The sequence below is a fragment of the Dermacentor albipictus genome, chromosome 1, assembly GCF_038994185.2.
Source record: "Dermacentor albipictus isolate Rhodes 1998 colony chromosome 1, USDA_Dalb.pri_finalv2, whole genome shotgun sequence".
NCBI lineage: Eukaryota > Metazoa > Arthropoda > Arachnida > Ixodida > Ixodidae > Dermacentor > Dermacentor albipictus.
The window spans coordinates 387609003-387624579 of NC_091821.1; the positions used below are offsets into that span (position 1 = coordinate 387609003).

General features: G+C 47.2%; 2 protein-coding genes across 3 annotated transcripts in view; one reads left to right on the forward strand and one right to left on the reverse strand.

Moving 5' to 3' along the window:
• The window catches only part of LOC135902476 (uncharacterized), an 867879-nt gene extending 859099 nt beyond the window's left edge, over positions 1-8780 (reverse strand). The window contains exon 1 of the transcript XR_010569131.2: positions 8077-8780. The gene's annotated coding sequence lies outside the window, so the exon portion shown is untranslated. The remainder of the gene's footprint in view (positions 1-8076) is intronic.
• The window catches only part of LOC135916981 (putative sodium-dependent excitatory amino acid transporter glt-6), a 29788-nt gene that overhangs the window by 10303 nt on the left and 3908 nt on the right, over positions 1-15577 (forward strand). For both annotated transcript variants that reach the window (XM_070531980.1, XM_065450418.2), the window contains exons 2-9: positions 112-223; positions 1152-1422; positions 5360-5570; positions 10585-10627; positions 11412-11514; positions 12151-12277; positions 13820-14053; positions 15076-15270. In XM_070531980.1, coding sequence (XP_070388081.1) covers positions 158-223; positions 1152-1422; positions 5360-5570; positions 10585-10627; positions 11412-11514; positions 12151-12277; positions 13820-14053; positions 15076-15270 — 1250 coding nt within the window. In that variant the 5' untranslated portion in view covers positions 112-157. The remainder of the gene's footprint in view (positions 1-111; positions 224-1151; positions 1423-5359; positions 5571-10584; positions 10628-11411; positions 11515-12150; positions 12278-13819; positions 14054-15075; positions 15271-15577) is intronic.

Genomic DNA, 15577 nt, shown 5'->3' on the forward strand with positions numbered 1-15577 from the left:
CTGGTCGCTGTACCAAAGAATCAGCTTCTTGGCGGAAGCGCCCTGCGATTACCTGAGACGTCCGAGTTCGTGCTTGCTTGAAACAGTGCGGCCTACGTTCACTTTTTTCAGCCCTTGAAAGTAAGCGTCCAGCGGCAATCACCTGATCACCAGAGACATGGACCATGCTAGTGCTTCCACCACTGCCACGTCCTTCAGCGGTCTGTCGAAGCAGACTAATACAGTGAGTTTAGCTTCTTCATTTTCATATCCCGTAGCTACTAACGTTCTTGTCTCTTTGCTTTCTTCTTAAGAATCTTAAGCCAGCGACTTACAGAAAATGTCGAAGTACAAAGCGCCTTTTATTGCAGAACGCGGTTCGCGGAGCTCGTCGTCACTCGTTCAGCCTCGAGGCTTTTCTTACAAATCTCAGATCAATTACAGCTGTGAATAATACCGCAGGCCATGATTGTTTATAGCATTCTGCATTAACACAGTTGCGAGCAGCCCTGTGTCGCCCACGGTGCGAATCAAATTTTGACGTTTTCTTGAAACCTCAGCTTTGGAACGCAGCAATTCGGTTTATGTAAGTCGTAACAGCACGAAACTTTCGCGTTGCGCAGTTAGTTATCTATGAAGAAAAATTGCGGCAGAATGACTGTCGACGGTAATGCGTTAACATCGCATCAATATAGCGACACAACATATTGCCGCCGTCTAAACGAGTTATGTGTTATTCGTGTACTGCAGCGAGACTCCTCTTTCGCGCTTCCCTAAGAACACTCGGCGCCATCTAGAGCCGCCGCCGCGAAACCTGCGCATGGCCTTTGAAATGCACGGAGCTCGTGCGAACGCTGAGGAACGTGTCATGCCAGCTTCTAATGCGGAAATCAACTCAGCTGATTTCTGCACCGGGGCTTTGCCTTTGGCAAAGTACCTGTCAGAATTGAGTTCAACCATTAGCTTGCTGTCACGTGCTTGCCTTTTCTTCTACTTGAAACAGCGAGTGCACCCACAATTCATACATTCTTGGATATTGCGTCTCATAAATAAAGTAAACGTAGACGTATGTGCAACCGCCATAGCGTGATTTTTAGCATTTACACACAGTGTGCACAAGTTACCTACAAGTGCTAGAGATATTGTCTTTCTTGTCTTTCCACGTGCTGCAGAGCGAAAAGATTACAATGGGAGAAAGCAGCGCGGATAGCGTAGGAGTGCAGACAGAGCCTTTAGCGGCGAGGTTGCGCAAGTTCGCCAAAGAGCACCTATTCCTGCTGTCAACGCTAGCAGGCGTCGTTGCCGGCGTGGTGCTGGGCATCGGTCTGCGCCACGCGAGCCCCAGCGAGTCCACCATCGTGCTGCTCGGCATGCCTGGCGAGGTGTTCATGCGGTGCTTGCGCATGCTCGTGCTCCCCATGATGATCGCCAGCATCATCACAGGTGACTATGCAAAGATGCCGAACGTTCCACTAGCGGTCAAACTTCGCCTAGACGAATTTCAAGAAATCTCAGAAATGATTTTCTTTATGTTGATGCTTGCCTCAAGACATAATGTCTGGTCTGTCTGATACGTGGGCAGTAAGGTCTGCGCTTTCTAATAATTCAAGTAGTGTTTCGCGGTATCTGTTGCCGTGTATCCAGTGATCATGGCGCTAGGCTCGGCACGGTAGCTGACGCCGGTATGCAAGAGGCGGGAGCGTTCCGCCTATGAGGCTCGACGACTGTGGATTTGCTGGCAGTAAACAGCGCTGGCGTAAGGAGCCCACCTGGTCCACAGTCCCTTTAAGAACAACCTCATCTGCACCATAAGGTGACGCAGGAGGGAGCAAACACACGGTGGTTCAAGTGTACAGAGAGGAAGATGCACGCGGGCTCGAAGTAAGGTGCGGCATAAACGTTGGAGGGGGTTATAGAAAAAGTAGGCGGGTGAGCTGTGACGCGTTGATACAAAAGCTCGGAGGGATACAGAAAAGTTAAAAGAGCATTCAAAGTAGACTAAATGTTATGGTTTGACATTGCTCAGGTAATGGAGAGCTTGGGTACAAAAGAAAGCGCTGTTCAACACTGCATTTTATTCCTTTCTTCTTTTTTTTTTGCATTAGCGTGCATGCGTTGGAGGCACCAATACATAATCTGCCACGAAGCTGGGCCAAAAGTGGCTTCAGTTTTCCTAAACAAAACAGTGACTTCGTGGCAGACGCTAGTTTGTATGGAGTCTCTTGAGAGAGGCCTCAAGGTCTACTATTGACCCTTTTCGCGGAGCACTTTGTTCTAAAGAAACCAGATGGCGCTTTCGGCAAAGCGCCGCACGTCGCCTCAGCGACAGCGCACGAGTACGGAACCATTACTGCTTCCACTTTGCTTCTGTGCGAACAGCTGTCGGAAATGGAACTGAGCTTTCGCTAACGCACTGTGTTCCAATCGTGCCGGATTGAATCATGTGGATTGAAGACGTGTGCAGTAGTTGGCCGTAAAAATAGTGACTGGCATATTATGGAATGGAATGGATTTGTGCAGTCAAGTTCACAGACCGTTGCAGCAATTGTCGTACGTGTTACCGACACTTCAAGGTGTGCTCATCCACCACCGTTGTGTCGCTAACCTTCAAACAAAGGGCTTCAGCTCCGGGACGTCGGCAAGAGTGAGTACCACTCGTTGAACAATGACAAAGGGAGTAGCGCCGCTTCCTATCATAATACCTTTCGCGCACAGTATCTACACACATCTACGCCAACTGGCACGGAATCTTACACCCACTCTATCGCCAACGTGTCAATAAGTGAGCGGACGCACACTCGAACATACGCGCACCATATACGCACAATAAATGACCGACTGCACCGATAGCGCACGAATGGCCGAAGCTGAATGTTTCGTGACGGTACACAAGAGTAAGCTAGTTATTAGCAATAATACAGATTTGCTACAAGGTATTAACATGTACAAAACGGCTACGTTCCAAGCCTTGCGCGCAGAAGGAACGAATCTATCGGAACTGAGCACACCCGCGAGCGATTAGGCAGAAATAATCACATACTGACCGCACCAAGGAAATTTACTGAGTGAGAAATGTGACAAGCCACTGCTTCCAAATATTTGCCAAGAACGAAGAACAAGACACACTAGTCCGGATTCAATTCACGAGCGGAAAGTTTGGATAGCTTGGAATACATGTTCAATCTCGCTTTTAAAACAAGCACCATACACGCGGCTCGCACCATTTGGACATGGCTTAATCGGTTTCCAAAGTGCTTTTGCATGTTCTCTGAAGCTGTGGCCAAAGCTTCGTGTTGTCCACCTAGTCACCGTCTACGATATCTCGCGAAACAGAGATTTGCTAAGCCGCACCGGCGTCACACACACACATTGTAAACGCGGAGGCAACGGAGGCAGTTGAGGCAAGCAATGGACAATGTTTGATCACTACGTGATCAAGCATGACAGTGCCCACGGGGTCGCCACGAAAAGGGTGAATAAAGGGGAAAAGAGACATCAACCCAAACGTAGCTAAGTGCTACAGAGGAAACCCATACGGGTTCCTCGAAAGAAAAGCTTCGCAGTTGAAGAAAAGTTCGTCCTGGTCTGGGAGTCAAACCCGGGACCATAAACTTTGTTTTTCAGCTGCGAAGATTTTCTTTCGAGGAACCCGCATGGGTTTCCTTTGTAGCCCTTAGCTAGGTAAGGGTTGATGTCTCTTTTTCCCTTTATTAATTACTTCTCTCCACCTTGCCGGCTTCCGCAGGACTATTACGCCGAAAAGGGTCATTAGAGAGTTTTAGAATTGGGGGCGCAAGGCTCTGGGCCCCCAAGCCGCGTTGCGTCGGTTGCTCTTGGGTCTAAGTGAGCAGCAGAGTTTGAGGATTGGGTCGAACGCAGACAGCGTTGGGTTGAGCGCTCGGGGCGCCGCAGTGTGGAAAATAGAAAGGTGCTTGAAAGAAAAAAAAATGAACCTCTTTTGTTACAAGTGAAAACAAACAGAATGCATTTTTGAGCAAAAAGAACGAACAATAAAATGTAAGAAACTGTGTTAGTACCAGTTAGCATTACAAATTAAGTGTGCGATTCTAAGCCAAGCAAAGCCACTCGAAGCCAAGTGCTCTTAGTTGGTGTTTTCTTGTGACGCGCTGCGAAAATCTGCGAGTTCACCCGTGTGAAATGGCGAAAATCAGTCGAAGTAAATAAAGTTTGCTCTGCGACCATCTGCTGTACGCCATCGCTGTCACCCGCGAGGGCGGCCCAAGACGGCTTGGGGGCCCACGCTAGTTTTCGATTCTTGGGTCTTGGGTTAACGCGAACGCAAGAACGCAAGACTGGCTTGGGTTCTGCGCATGCGCACTTGTCGCGCGCAATTTTCTTGGGTCCCCAAGCCGCTTGGGCCCCCAATTCTAAAACTCTCTAATATGTATACACCAAGGAGCGGTTGTTGTATACGTTATATATATATCAGGCCTTTTCTCATTCTTCCCCTGGGCATACGTCTACAATTGGCACAGAGGCCATTTTTCATACAACGACAGTCTTTGTGGAATGCAACGAAAATCGGGACGTGTTATATGGCTGTTAGGTCAGGTTAAGTTGGGTTATAGGTTAGTTCTCTATGTTGGCACGTGTACTTGTTTATATTTTTCGGGAGACCGCTTTTCACCGTCTTAATGTTATCGCTCAGCGCGGCACGCGCCCGCATGTATCGGAAATTTCTGGAATGTTACCGATGGTTCTATCTGCTATCCGTTGTCGCCGACGCTTGTGCAATCTGATCGCATGTGCGACGCGAATCGTGTAGAACTTTCTGGAAGACACGCGGGCATCAGCGATTACTCTGGAACCTTCGATGACTCATGTATAAAAGCCGAAGCGCTTGACCAGCAGATCAGATTTCGACGATCGCCGACCGTGTTCGCCGCTATCGCTGTGCTTTGAGCGTAACTTGCTTTTGTGGGCACAAGTTCGCCCAATAAAAGTTTCGTCATTCACAGATTTGCCGCCGGATTATTCACCGCCATTACTACGTGACAATATTAAGCTAGTCGCACAAGCGAATATATCATGAGACCAAAAAAAAAACTTAGTACGACGAGCAGTATAGTGATAAAATTCGAGACAAAGGAAGGTTGCGCTGTGCTAAAACTCACAGAGATGAAAGTTACTTCCATAGATTACCACGCCGTCATATATGTAATGAGGCGGCGTACTATACTCAACTTTGGGGTCATCTTAAAGGTCGTTCAAGTGATAAAAAGAAATTATTTATTTGAGAGCTTCCTCTGTGTCGCAGTTTTTTCCTCTCACTCCCCACGGCACCGATTTCTGCCCAGAAAGAGTATTCGAGCCACGTTGCCCCGAGAACGGGCCATTGTGACTCCTCCTTTTTTTACAGGAAGTGCCACTCTGAGCGGCAAGGCGAAAGGCAAAATGGCTCTGCTGACATTTTCGGTCTTCATCAGCACCAGCTTTGTCGCTTCCCTCATTGGACTGGTATTCGTGACAACGATTCACCCGGGAAGTCCCGAGCTCAAGTCGGGCATCGATGTCGAAGACGAGATCCGGGGTGACCCGCAGATACTGGACACGTTCTTGGATCTCGTACGGTGAGCACCCTCTCCAGCTTCAGAACTATCGCCGTCTCACACGACTTTTCTTGTTGTGACCGAATCATTCGATTTTTTTTTTACATGACTTACTTATAGGGGCGTTACAATAGCGAAGCTATTGAATCGAATCAAATAGTAGATGAAAAACCAACCCTCCGAATATCAAATCGTATATCGAACATTTTCCCATTTATAACCAAAGTGCATTTTCAATGTCTCGCCCTGTCTGTTTGGTAAAAAAAAAAGAAGGGGCAGGAGGTTTATTTAAATATCTCATCCATGTAATGCCGTTCGCAGAGCGCTTCCGATTAAGTATAAGCGGTCTAAGCAAACGCGGTTTAAGCCAAGTGGTCTGAGAAGTTGATAACTGAAATTATGGTCAACAGAAAAACTTAGAATTGAGAAACAACTGAAAAGGGGCCGTTTCTGGTGCACCATGACAATGACGCCAGGAAACATGAGAAAAGCACGCTGCCAGACGTTGAAGCATCGAAGTGCAAAACTACAGTACCGCACATCGTTTAAAGCTATCCAAGCGTGGTGACGCTGTAGAACTGAAAAATTGATTTGCCTAAATAAACAAAATTCATGGGCTGTTCAGCAAGCGGTGCCTCTCTGCAGCAGCCGTGGGTTCCCTGCAGCAGAATCACTAAGAACAGTAACAGCTTTCATCCGTCTTTCTCCCTGTATGCTCTAATAAGTGTTCTTATCCCTAACATTGGAACAAAAACACATGTGTATAATGGATTGGCATAATGGATTCTCGATTTGAATACAAATCAAATAGCAAGAACTATTCAATTCGTATCCAAATCTTCGAACACTCATGCACTCTAACCTATTCATCAAAATTTAAAATGAAAAAGAAAAGTTAAAGCTACGCATAAACGTTAAAAAAAATATGGGGTTTTACGTGCCAAAAACACGATGTGATGATGAGGCACGCCCTAGTGTGAGACTCCGGAATAATTTGGACCACTTGGGGTTCTTTCACGTGCACCTAAATCTGAGCACATGGGTGTTTTCTCATTTTGACGCCATCGATATGCGGCCGCCGTGACCGGAATTTGATCACGCGGCCTGGTGCTTAGCATCTCGACACCACGCATAAACGTAAGTGTTAGGCATAAAGGACTTCTTTATCAAGAGTGTGTTGATTATTTGAGTATTATAAATGCGTTGCTTCACTCTATGTCCGGTTGCCTTCGGCTGTCGCTTCTTTGGATTAACTCTCGCAACGCTAGCAATAGTCGAACAAAACAAAAAAAAGGATGCATAGAAAGGCAGGGAAGTTAACCAGAGATAATTAAGGGGAAATGAGACATCCACTCAATCGTAGCAATCGCTGCGAAGGAAACCCATACGGGTTCATCAAGAGAAAAGTCTCGCAGCTAAACAATAATTTGTGCGGGTCATGGACTCGAACCCGGGACCACCACCTTTCCGGGGAAGCCGCTCTACCATCTGAGCTAACCAGGCGACTAGCAGACTAGCAGGTTGTATGGCGAAGTCGAATTTGTCAGCAACTCGGAGCAAAGGCAAAAGTTTGACGTAATAGTTCTGCGGAAACCCAGAAGGTGGAGAGAGGTACTTAAGGGAAAATGAGAAATCCACCCGATCGTAGCAATTGCTACAAAGGAAAGTCCATTCTCCGCATTCGCGAAGAATGGACTTCCAAAGCCTTGGAAGGTCGATATAGCAAATATATTACGCGGATACACCAAGAGAATCTTCAAGTGCCACCTAAAACAGCTGTCGGATGGCACTGGTACAACAAGTTGCAATGACAGTGACGGGTCATATTTCGCAAAGATTTTTGTTCTTTCGATTCTATTCATTTACTATTATCTGTCCTATTAGTGTGGGCCGCACATGGTATTACCGCTGCAGCCCGAGCAAATTAGCAATACTGAAAAAAAAGGAAAACATCTACGAAATACGCAATAATGATATTTTTTGGCGTGTCCTACATTTAAATACACAGAGGGGTAAAAACGAGTAGCTGCCTCACCGCTGTAAAAGAAATTACACTGATACCTCTATAGCGGTACGTTCTCCAAGTTTTACGGTGACAGCCGCAACTTGAATCGAAAGTGGATCGCAGGACGAAGCGCCAGCCGCTTCGAGCCGGATATCTTGTGCCATGACGGCAGTGCCCTGGGAGTATTTTTTTGAGGGCAGAAATCGGACTGGTGGAGCTTAGTTATTCCGACACCGTCACATAACTTAACCCTTGCGCTTACGACTGTTATGAGCATGGCAGGCTGCGCACATGTGACATCGAAGACGCGATAAGCGCGTTCACTCAAAGGCGATGTTAGTGCGTGCTCCTGCATGACGTCAGCATTCACCAAAGTCTCGTTCGAGCCGCGCAAGCGCGTCTCCTGCGGAGGCGGCTTATGGCAATATGTTTGGCGTTAAGTGCAATCAATAAACGTGTAGCAAAGTAGTATACCGAAAGATCTACTGAACCTTTAACTCCAGGTTGCTTTGTCATTCTTACCTGGAAGCGCATCATCCATCCTCAATGCCTTTCTTCTTTTAGGAAAGAAAACGCTGTCATTTCTGGTCTTTCGGCGTAAATATCGCAGCACAAGAACCCAATGTTCGGGATGAACTGACCACCTTGTGGCTATGGACAGCGCAAAACGACTTCGACGTAGTCGGAGGCGCGGGCGAAGCTTGATTCTTTTCCATGGAACAGCGTTGGTCGAAAACGTGGACGGCGCAAAGCGTCGCTTTTCGTAGCCTCGGTGCCAGACGTTCGTACTGGGCTCCACACTGGCCATATGCATGTTACCGTGACCTTCACATTTAGCATATTAAGCAGGAACTACACAGTCCGATCAGTCCGACTGCATGGCGCGCAAACGAGCAAACCAACAGAGTACGCCGCTCCAAAAACTTATTGGCACTGAACCTTGCTTAGTCTCAGCCACAGGGCAACAGATGCGGCCGCACAGCCGAGCATATAGCTGAATCGTGCCGTTCCCATGACAGCGCATGTCTCGTCTTATCAAACCTATGTCGGCAGACGCGTTCCGCAAGGAGCCATAGGGCCATACAGCGTGGCCGGTCGTGGCCGTTCAGCCAGCATGTGAACGACGTGAAGTGGTGTATAGATGGAACTGCGTGGACTCGGTTGGCAGACGCCTTTGGCCATCGCCGCTGGCTCCCGTTACGCGTGGCAGCGAACGCGTGCTAAAGTGCAGGTCGCCCACGCACGATAAGAGCGCCGGCTGATCCGTCGGCCGCGTTAATACTTTTGCGGTCTCTTTGCGGCTTCGGCTGCACTGCTATTGACAGGGCTTTCGTGCGCTTTCTTATATCGTTATGGTGGCCAGAAGGGGAAGTGGAAAGATTGGCTGTCATAGTGGTGCAGCGGCGGCTACACTCTTAGAAAAATTTACTCCCTTTGGGGCTTATCTTGTCCCACAACGATAGTCGTCATCTGTCCTGCCCGCGTTTCCTTTCTTTAACGCAGCGAGCCCGGTACTTCCCAGTCACGAACGGCATGCGCGTTATCAGTATGACGCAGCATTCTCGACGAGAAAGTAGCGAGCGCCGAGTTTTCGAGAAAGGAAACGCAAGCAATGCAGATGACGATTATTGTTGTGGGACAAATATACACCCCAAAGGGTGCAACCGTTTTAAGAGTGTAACTCAATCGGCGAGGAAGCTCGGGGCCAACGCCGATGCCGCCTATTCAACTACATGTAAAACACAGAAACGCTTCAATGACACGACCCCTAAAACGTTTCGAACGAAATATGTTGCGCCATTTGAGAGAGAAAGTTAAATTCTACAGTGACTGCTGGAAGTGGAATTTTGATTTGAAGCCTGAAATTTTTTTGCAAGACTTTAAAATTGGTAAGCTAAAAAAAAATTGAGGAATGAAATCCGTAACTCTGCAACAAAACCAGATAGCGCAGTTCTGTAAACTGCACCCGTTAGAGTACCCGAAACGGGCAAATTTAGAATATAAATTTACATACTTTGTGAATGTATTGCTGTATTCACAAAGGTTTCGCGAAAGTCTTATTGAAATAAAAGGGGTATATTTTAGAGCCATGTATAGTACATCAGATGTGTTCGCTATGTACTATTAAATGCAATATACAATATTGTGATACCGATTTTATTTGCGGGCCACGAAGTTGCTAACTTGATAATTTCGTTGTCTGAAAATCTGCGATTCTCAACAACTCTACGAAAATATTAACGGCATAAAAGCACAGTTTCGCATTCAACAATAATTATAGTTCAACAGTTTTTTAATGAAACACAGCTCATCAAAATCAGTGCAGTTGTGGCCGAGAAAATCTATTTGTCCTTTCCCGCGTATTCAGATAGCAGCCCCCGAGCTAAAGCTTCCTCTTAACGCTATCGCCGATATCTTACGCATATTCGAAGTCGCCATTCCACTTATGGTCTTAGTTGCCCGCAACAATAAGAAGCTGGGCTTAATGGCCAAATGCGAATAATAAATTGGTCTCTGCAAGAAAGATGACCAGAACGCTGCGGTCGGGTGCCAGCCGCGGCGATCTTGAACGGGCTGGATTTCCAGAGCTGCCGAGTAATTGCGCTCTTTTGCAAAATGCTGGCACCTTCTTTAACAGTCTTAAAGCACATATCACGTTTATGAACTTTTTTTTTTCAATACGTGGTCATTCACTTTCTGACTACCACATGATAGCACGGTGGTCGTTGAGTGAAGGTATTCGGAATTCCTGCATCTCGATGCACGCACAAACAGACGCAGTCCCCAGGGAGTTGAAGACTGCATGTTTAGTGTGGTATATCATGAACGTCACGTAACAAGCAGGTCAAAATCACTATTAGAAGAAAGCATATGCCCAGGCACATTTTCGCAACGCGACGGTGCTTCAAATAGTGGAATGCATTATGTATCCGCGCAAACGACAACGGACGAAGAAGAAAACACCCAGGACAAGCGCGGAACTTCAGTTGAAGTTCCGCGCTTGTTTAATTGTTTACTCTTTTTTTTCAGTAACGCGTTTCCAGAAAACCTGGTAGAAGCCTGCGTTGAACAGGTGAGTGCTTGAGGTCTTCTTATTGCAAGTAATGGTACCTCTTAGTTGAAGCCGGTTCTTGATCGACGAAGACAGCTAGGTGCGTGACCATTTTAATTCAAAACCTCGCTGAAGAAGAAAAAGAAACTGCCTTTGCAAAGCCCGTCTTTTTTTTTTTTTAGAATCTTGTTTCTCGTGTAAAGCCTGATTTACCTAGTTATTTCGTGATTATCGGTAATCCCATTGTCACCGAAGCGCATGGACCTCGCGAGTATAATATAGAAGTTATTGATCACAACTTTAAGATGTCATCGTAACTGAATTTTATTTTTTATTTTTACAATAATTATCTTATCATTAAGGGAGTGCCGCAACACTGCGGCCACTCAGCTGCTCCAGGCGAAGGTTTAGGAGAGATGCGATCACGATCTAACTTTAACGCGTTCCTACTTAGTTATCAGGAACGTCGGGTGCACAGTTATCTCAGCGCATTATGACCTAGAATAAAAACGAGAAAATAAGCAACGCTGGCTTTTAACTTTCCTCATGCAAAGATTCCAAAGTATCACAGCACCACAGCGCATTTAGGAGGAACAGCCCTAAAGCTACACTGTAAGCCGCTTGAGCTAGACCGTTAGAGTGTTGCCAGCAGCAAAGCAGCAATTTCCGTTCTTCCTATTCCTTATACAGTTAGGTAAACAATCATTTCCTGCTACTGAGATGAAGTTGCACATTTGAGTAATTTGGGTCAGCTGCAGTTGTAAATTGGCATCACTATTTTATGTTTGTCTCTCTTCGTCGCTAGGGTTACACGTCATACGAAAAGAAAAATCTATCCATTAGAGGAGAGCCTCCGAAAGAGATTCTTAAGAAAAACTGGTCACGGAGAACTGGCACCAACTCTTTGGGTGAGTGGTCACATGTCGTTTAGATTAAACGATATTACAACGCTTTTCGGCATACGTCATCGCTACGCGTGTCAATTGTTATTATGGTGAAGGTGCGGACTTCTTTTATCTGCGCTTATTTAAAACTATAGTTGTACTTTCGAAGTTTCGATGTTGACTGTTAGTTACAGAAAAGTATGGTCTCACCCGTCGGAATGGCTCCGACAAGGTTCCAGTACTTCTCGCAAGAATTGTTCCTCCCTTAAAAGCGCACTACATGTGCGCTACTTGAGAACCTGTATGAAATTGCCGCAGTATATCACGTAAATTCATTTTAAACGTGCAGTGAAACGTATTTAGAAGGCGCAATAACCATGCACTTAAGCTTTTCCTCCTAATGCCATCTTGGTGTCATTTCCTCTCAGTTGATTCTCAATGTCCTTGCGCCTATATAGCTATTCATCTGGCACATATCGGAATGATGAGCTACGGTTGCTTGAATAATCCTCACTAAGCAGTTTGAACAATCCCTAGCACCATGGCCGTGCTCCCTTTAGCTAGTTTTCTCATTGACGCGTAACTGTTCGTTATGAATGTCTTCTTCGGAGCTTCTACAAACATAGCCGTGCCGTATGTTTCTCATCTCCTGCTTTCCAGGCCTGATAGTCTTCTGCGTCGTGTTCGGGGGTGCGCTCGGCACACTCGGACAACCCATTGAAATTCTGAAGCAGTTCTTCGCGGCTCTGGACGCTGCCATCATGAAAATTGTCTACCTGGTCATGTGGTACGTTACGCGCTTTTCTTATGCGATTCCGAAAGAAAAAGAACACTACAACGAGCATCTACATTTTTGCCGAATACAAAAGAAAAAAAACGGCTAAACGTGACATCACCATGCACATGTGCCTTGTCAGCGCAGACAACTTGCTTCCGTTCTGACGTCCCATTAGAGAAAAGTGTAGACAAAGCCACGACCGCTTTACCCAAGACGCATTTGGTCAATGGAGCGTGCTCTTGTATGCAGCCGACACGTCAGTCTGGGAATGTCTTTCTTGTGCTCACTTTATACAATACCCGGTTATCTTTTTACGCGGTGTTTGGAAGGGCAACCTTGCCCAATGGAGCGAAGAATGCTGTTACCGAAGAATAAATAACACACTTCCTGCACAAGAGGCTTCTTCTTTACCCCCTTTAGAGATCGCTCACGCATAGAGTTTTCTAGCAAAATTACTAGCGGAAACTCTGGAGTTTAATTATTTTATCTATCATTGGGATGACGGAGAGTACAGAGTCGATCACACTTGTCTAGGGTGGCCCAAAGGCTGCTCCGCATTGCGCCTGCGACGCCTAGCGACAAGCACTGGGTTCGAGATGTGTTGGCTGATAGCGCCACGCGCGTGGACGCTGCGGCGTTCGCGGGCGGCCAAGGTACAGGCCGCGGCATTCTAGCCGTGTCACGTTCGCAGCTCAGCTGGCAGTGCCCGTCCAGTGATAAAAAGCCGGTGCTCGCGACCCGCAAATCACGCAGGCCTGTATCTTGGCCGCCCGCGAATGCCGCAGCGACCACGTGCGTGGCGCTATCGGCCAACACATCTCGAACCCGGTGCTTGTCGCTAGGCGTCGCAGGCGCAGTGCGGAGCAGCCTTCGGGCCACTCTAGACAAGTGTGATCGACTCTGTACATGGATTTGTGCAATAATTGTGCTTGTTACCTCAGATGTTCTTGGGCCTTTCTCTTACGCTTCATCTGCCTTCATTGGCTTAAATTTTCAAGTAATCATGTTTTTTTATATAAGCATGAAAACAGTGAGCCTCTGCGCCCATGCATATGCGATCATTGCAAATTGTTCCATTTATAATGCAGCAGCTAATTAGCTGAAAATGATCTAGTTGCAAAGTAGCGAAGTGGTTTGAAGCCAGGAGGACGAACGCTAGGCAAATCAATGTACCGCCTATGTCATTTCCATGCTGACTGAACCCATAGGCTTGTAGCTCTCGTTGACACTATATTGCCAGATTTCTCCATATGATTTGTTTTTTTTTAACTCTAAGGGTCGACCGTGGCCTCTGAGATCAGGCGACGCGCACTGTGCTCGCAGCCCAATTTCGGAAGCTACGGGCCAACCATTCTCAGCAGCGTTTTCTCAAAGCAAGACCTAGCTGACCTAACACTCACTTAGCGCAGCTCTCAACTGTCTTCTAGACCAAAGGACAAGCGAGCGATTCTTCTAGCGCAGTCTACACACGCCCTGAAACCTCATAACGCTTATCTATGTAATAACGCAAATTAATTAATAAACTTGACTTCGCTGTCTTTTTTTCTGCAGGTTGACTCCCGTCGGAGTGACGAGCCTGTTGTGCGCCCGCATACTGTCCGTGGCGAGCATCGCGACACTCTTCCAGCAGATGGCGCTGCTCATCGCCACCGTGCTGTCGGGCCTCGCCGTCGAGCTGTTCGTAGTCGAGTGCCTGCTGTACTTCGCGGTGACGCGGAAGAACCCGTTCCGGTTCCTCGGGAAGCTCGCGTACGTCGCCGTGTGCGCCTTCGTGACGGCCTCCAGGTACGTGCGCAGCGCGTTGGTCGTTTCGAAATCGGTGCGGCGACGGGGCACAAGCAAAAGGGAGCCCAAGGCCACTTTGAAAACGCAAGCAAAAGGCAAGCCAGCGGTAGGAAGTCGAACTCGCGACCTCCGGATTACGCGTGCGATCCTCGGCCTATTGATCAACCGTGGCGGAGGTTCCCTCCCTCCAGTTTCATGCGGTATTCGCGTACGCGTGCTATATCTAGCCCCCTAGGATGTTAGTCGGCGTCACTCACGATCAAGGTGGCCGATGTGGATGGAAGGTTCTCCCAACTGCAGGCGTCACGTACGTACGCAATCTTAGGGGTAGCCATCTGGCAAATAAACCTTTCGTGCGGCTCCAACCGGTGAAAAAAAAATTGTTTATTCTCTCTTCTTCATTTTTCTTGGATGTTGGAGCAGATCCTGAACTGTATTAATTTCTATGAAACTCGAGTCCCTGCTCCCCCAAAAATATATAGATGCGTGGCATTTATCTAAATCTAAATCCACACGAGAAGAAGTCGTTGCCAAGTTGCATACGTGAGTCACGTTTTAAAGCGCCTGTGTTCTAATTACAGCTAACTGAAATTCTTGATGTAAAGGCTCGAAAGAAACAACTTCGCAGTAAACTGAGGTGTGATTCTGCTAGGGCGCAAAAGACTACTGTGCCGTCTCCTTTCTTTTTTTTTCTCTGCCTCTTCTCGTAGGAGCTGTCCGTAAAGTTTTGTTTGACAGAAATGTTCAATCCGTAAAATTAAGATATCGCGCGCATTACGAACCTTGTGGCTTATGGGCGGGGACAGAAAGTTCGTTCGGAACATAGACAAAATCGTGAAACTACGTTTTGTAAAATCTAATTTGGAGCGTATTACGTTCGCGGAAGCCCGCGGATGGGAGTGTTCCTTGAACCACTGTCAAACATTTTGAAATATGGCATGTGCCCTCAACTTTATAATTGACCTTCGTAAATACGAAACTTCGCGTCCGTTCCCATGATCCTGTCTGCCACGCATGCGCAGTGCTCCCGTCATGCCGCTGACGCTCAACTGCCTGGAGGAAAACTGTGGAATCGACAAACGCGTCACGCGCTTCGTGGTGCCCATCGGCGTCACCGTCAACATGAACGGTACGGCGGTCTTCATCACAGTCTGCAGCATCTTCATCGCCCAGCTAAACAACATTGCCCTCACGTCGGGAGATTACTTCGCCATCGTGTAAGTCCGCGCGGTAGCGTCGATGGCCATGCGCGAATGATTATTGCTATTTTCGGCACTTCGCACGCAGCATCCAGTTTTACAGCTTTTAGCCCTTTTCGTGTGCTCTTCCTAAGCATGAAGTCGCGCGCCAGCGGCCTCTCACGTCTCTCTGCTGCGCAAAATCAAAAGCGACAAAAAGTTTATTGAAATGTTTGCTGGAAGATAATCCCTCTGTACTGCTACTTTACGTTGGAGCTCAGGAGAAAAGGTGCACTGGTGAAAGTAGAGAAGCACGAGCAATAAGCATGCAGAAATACAACGGACT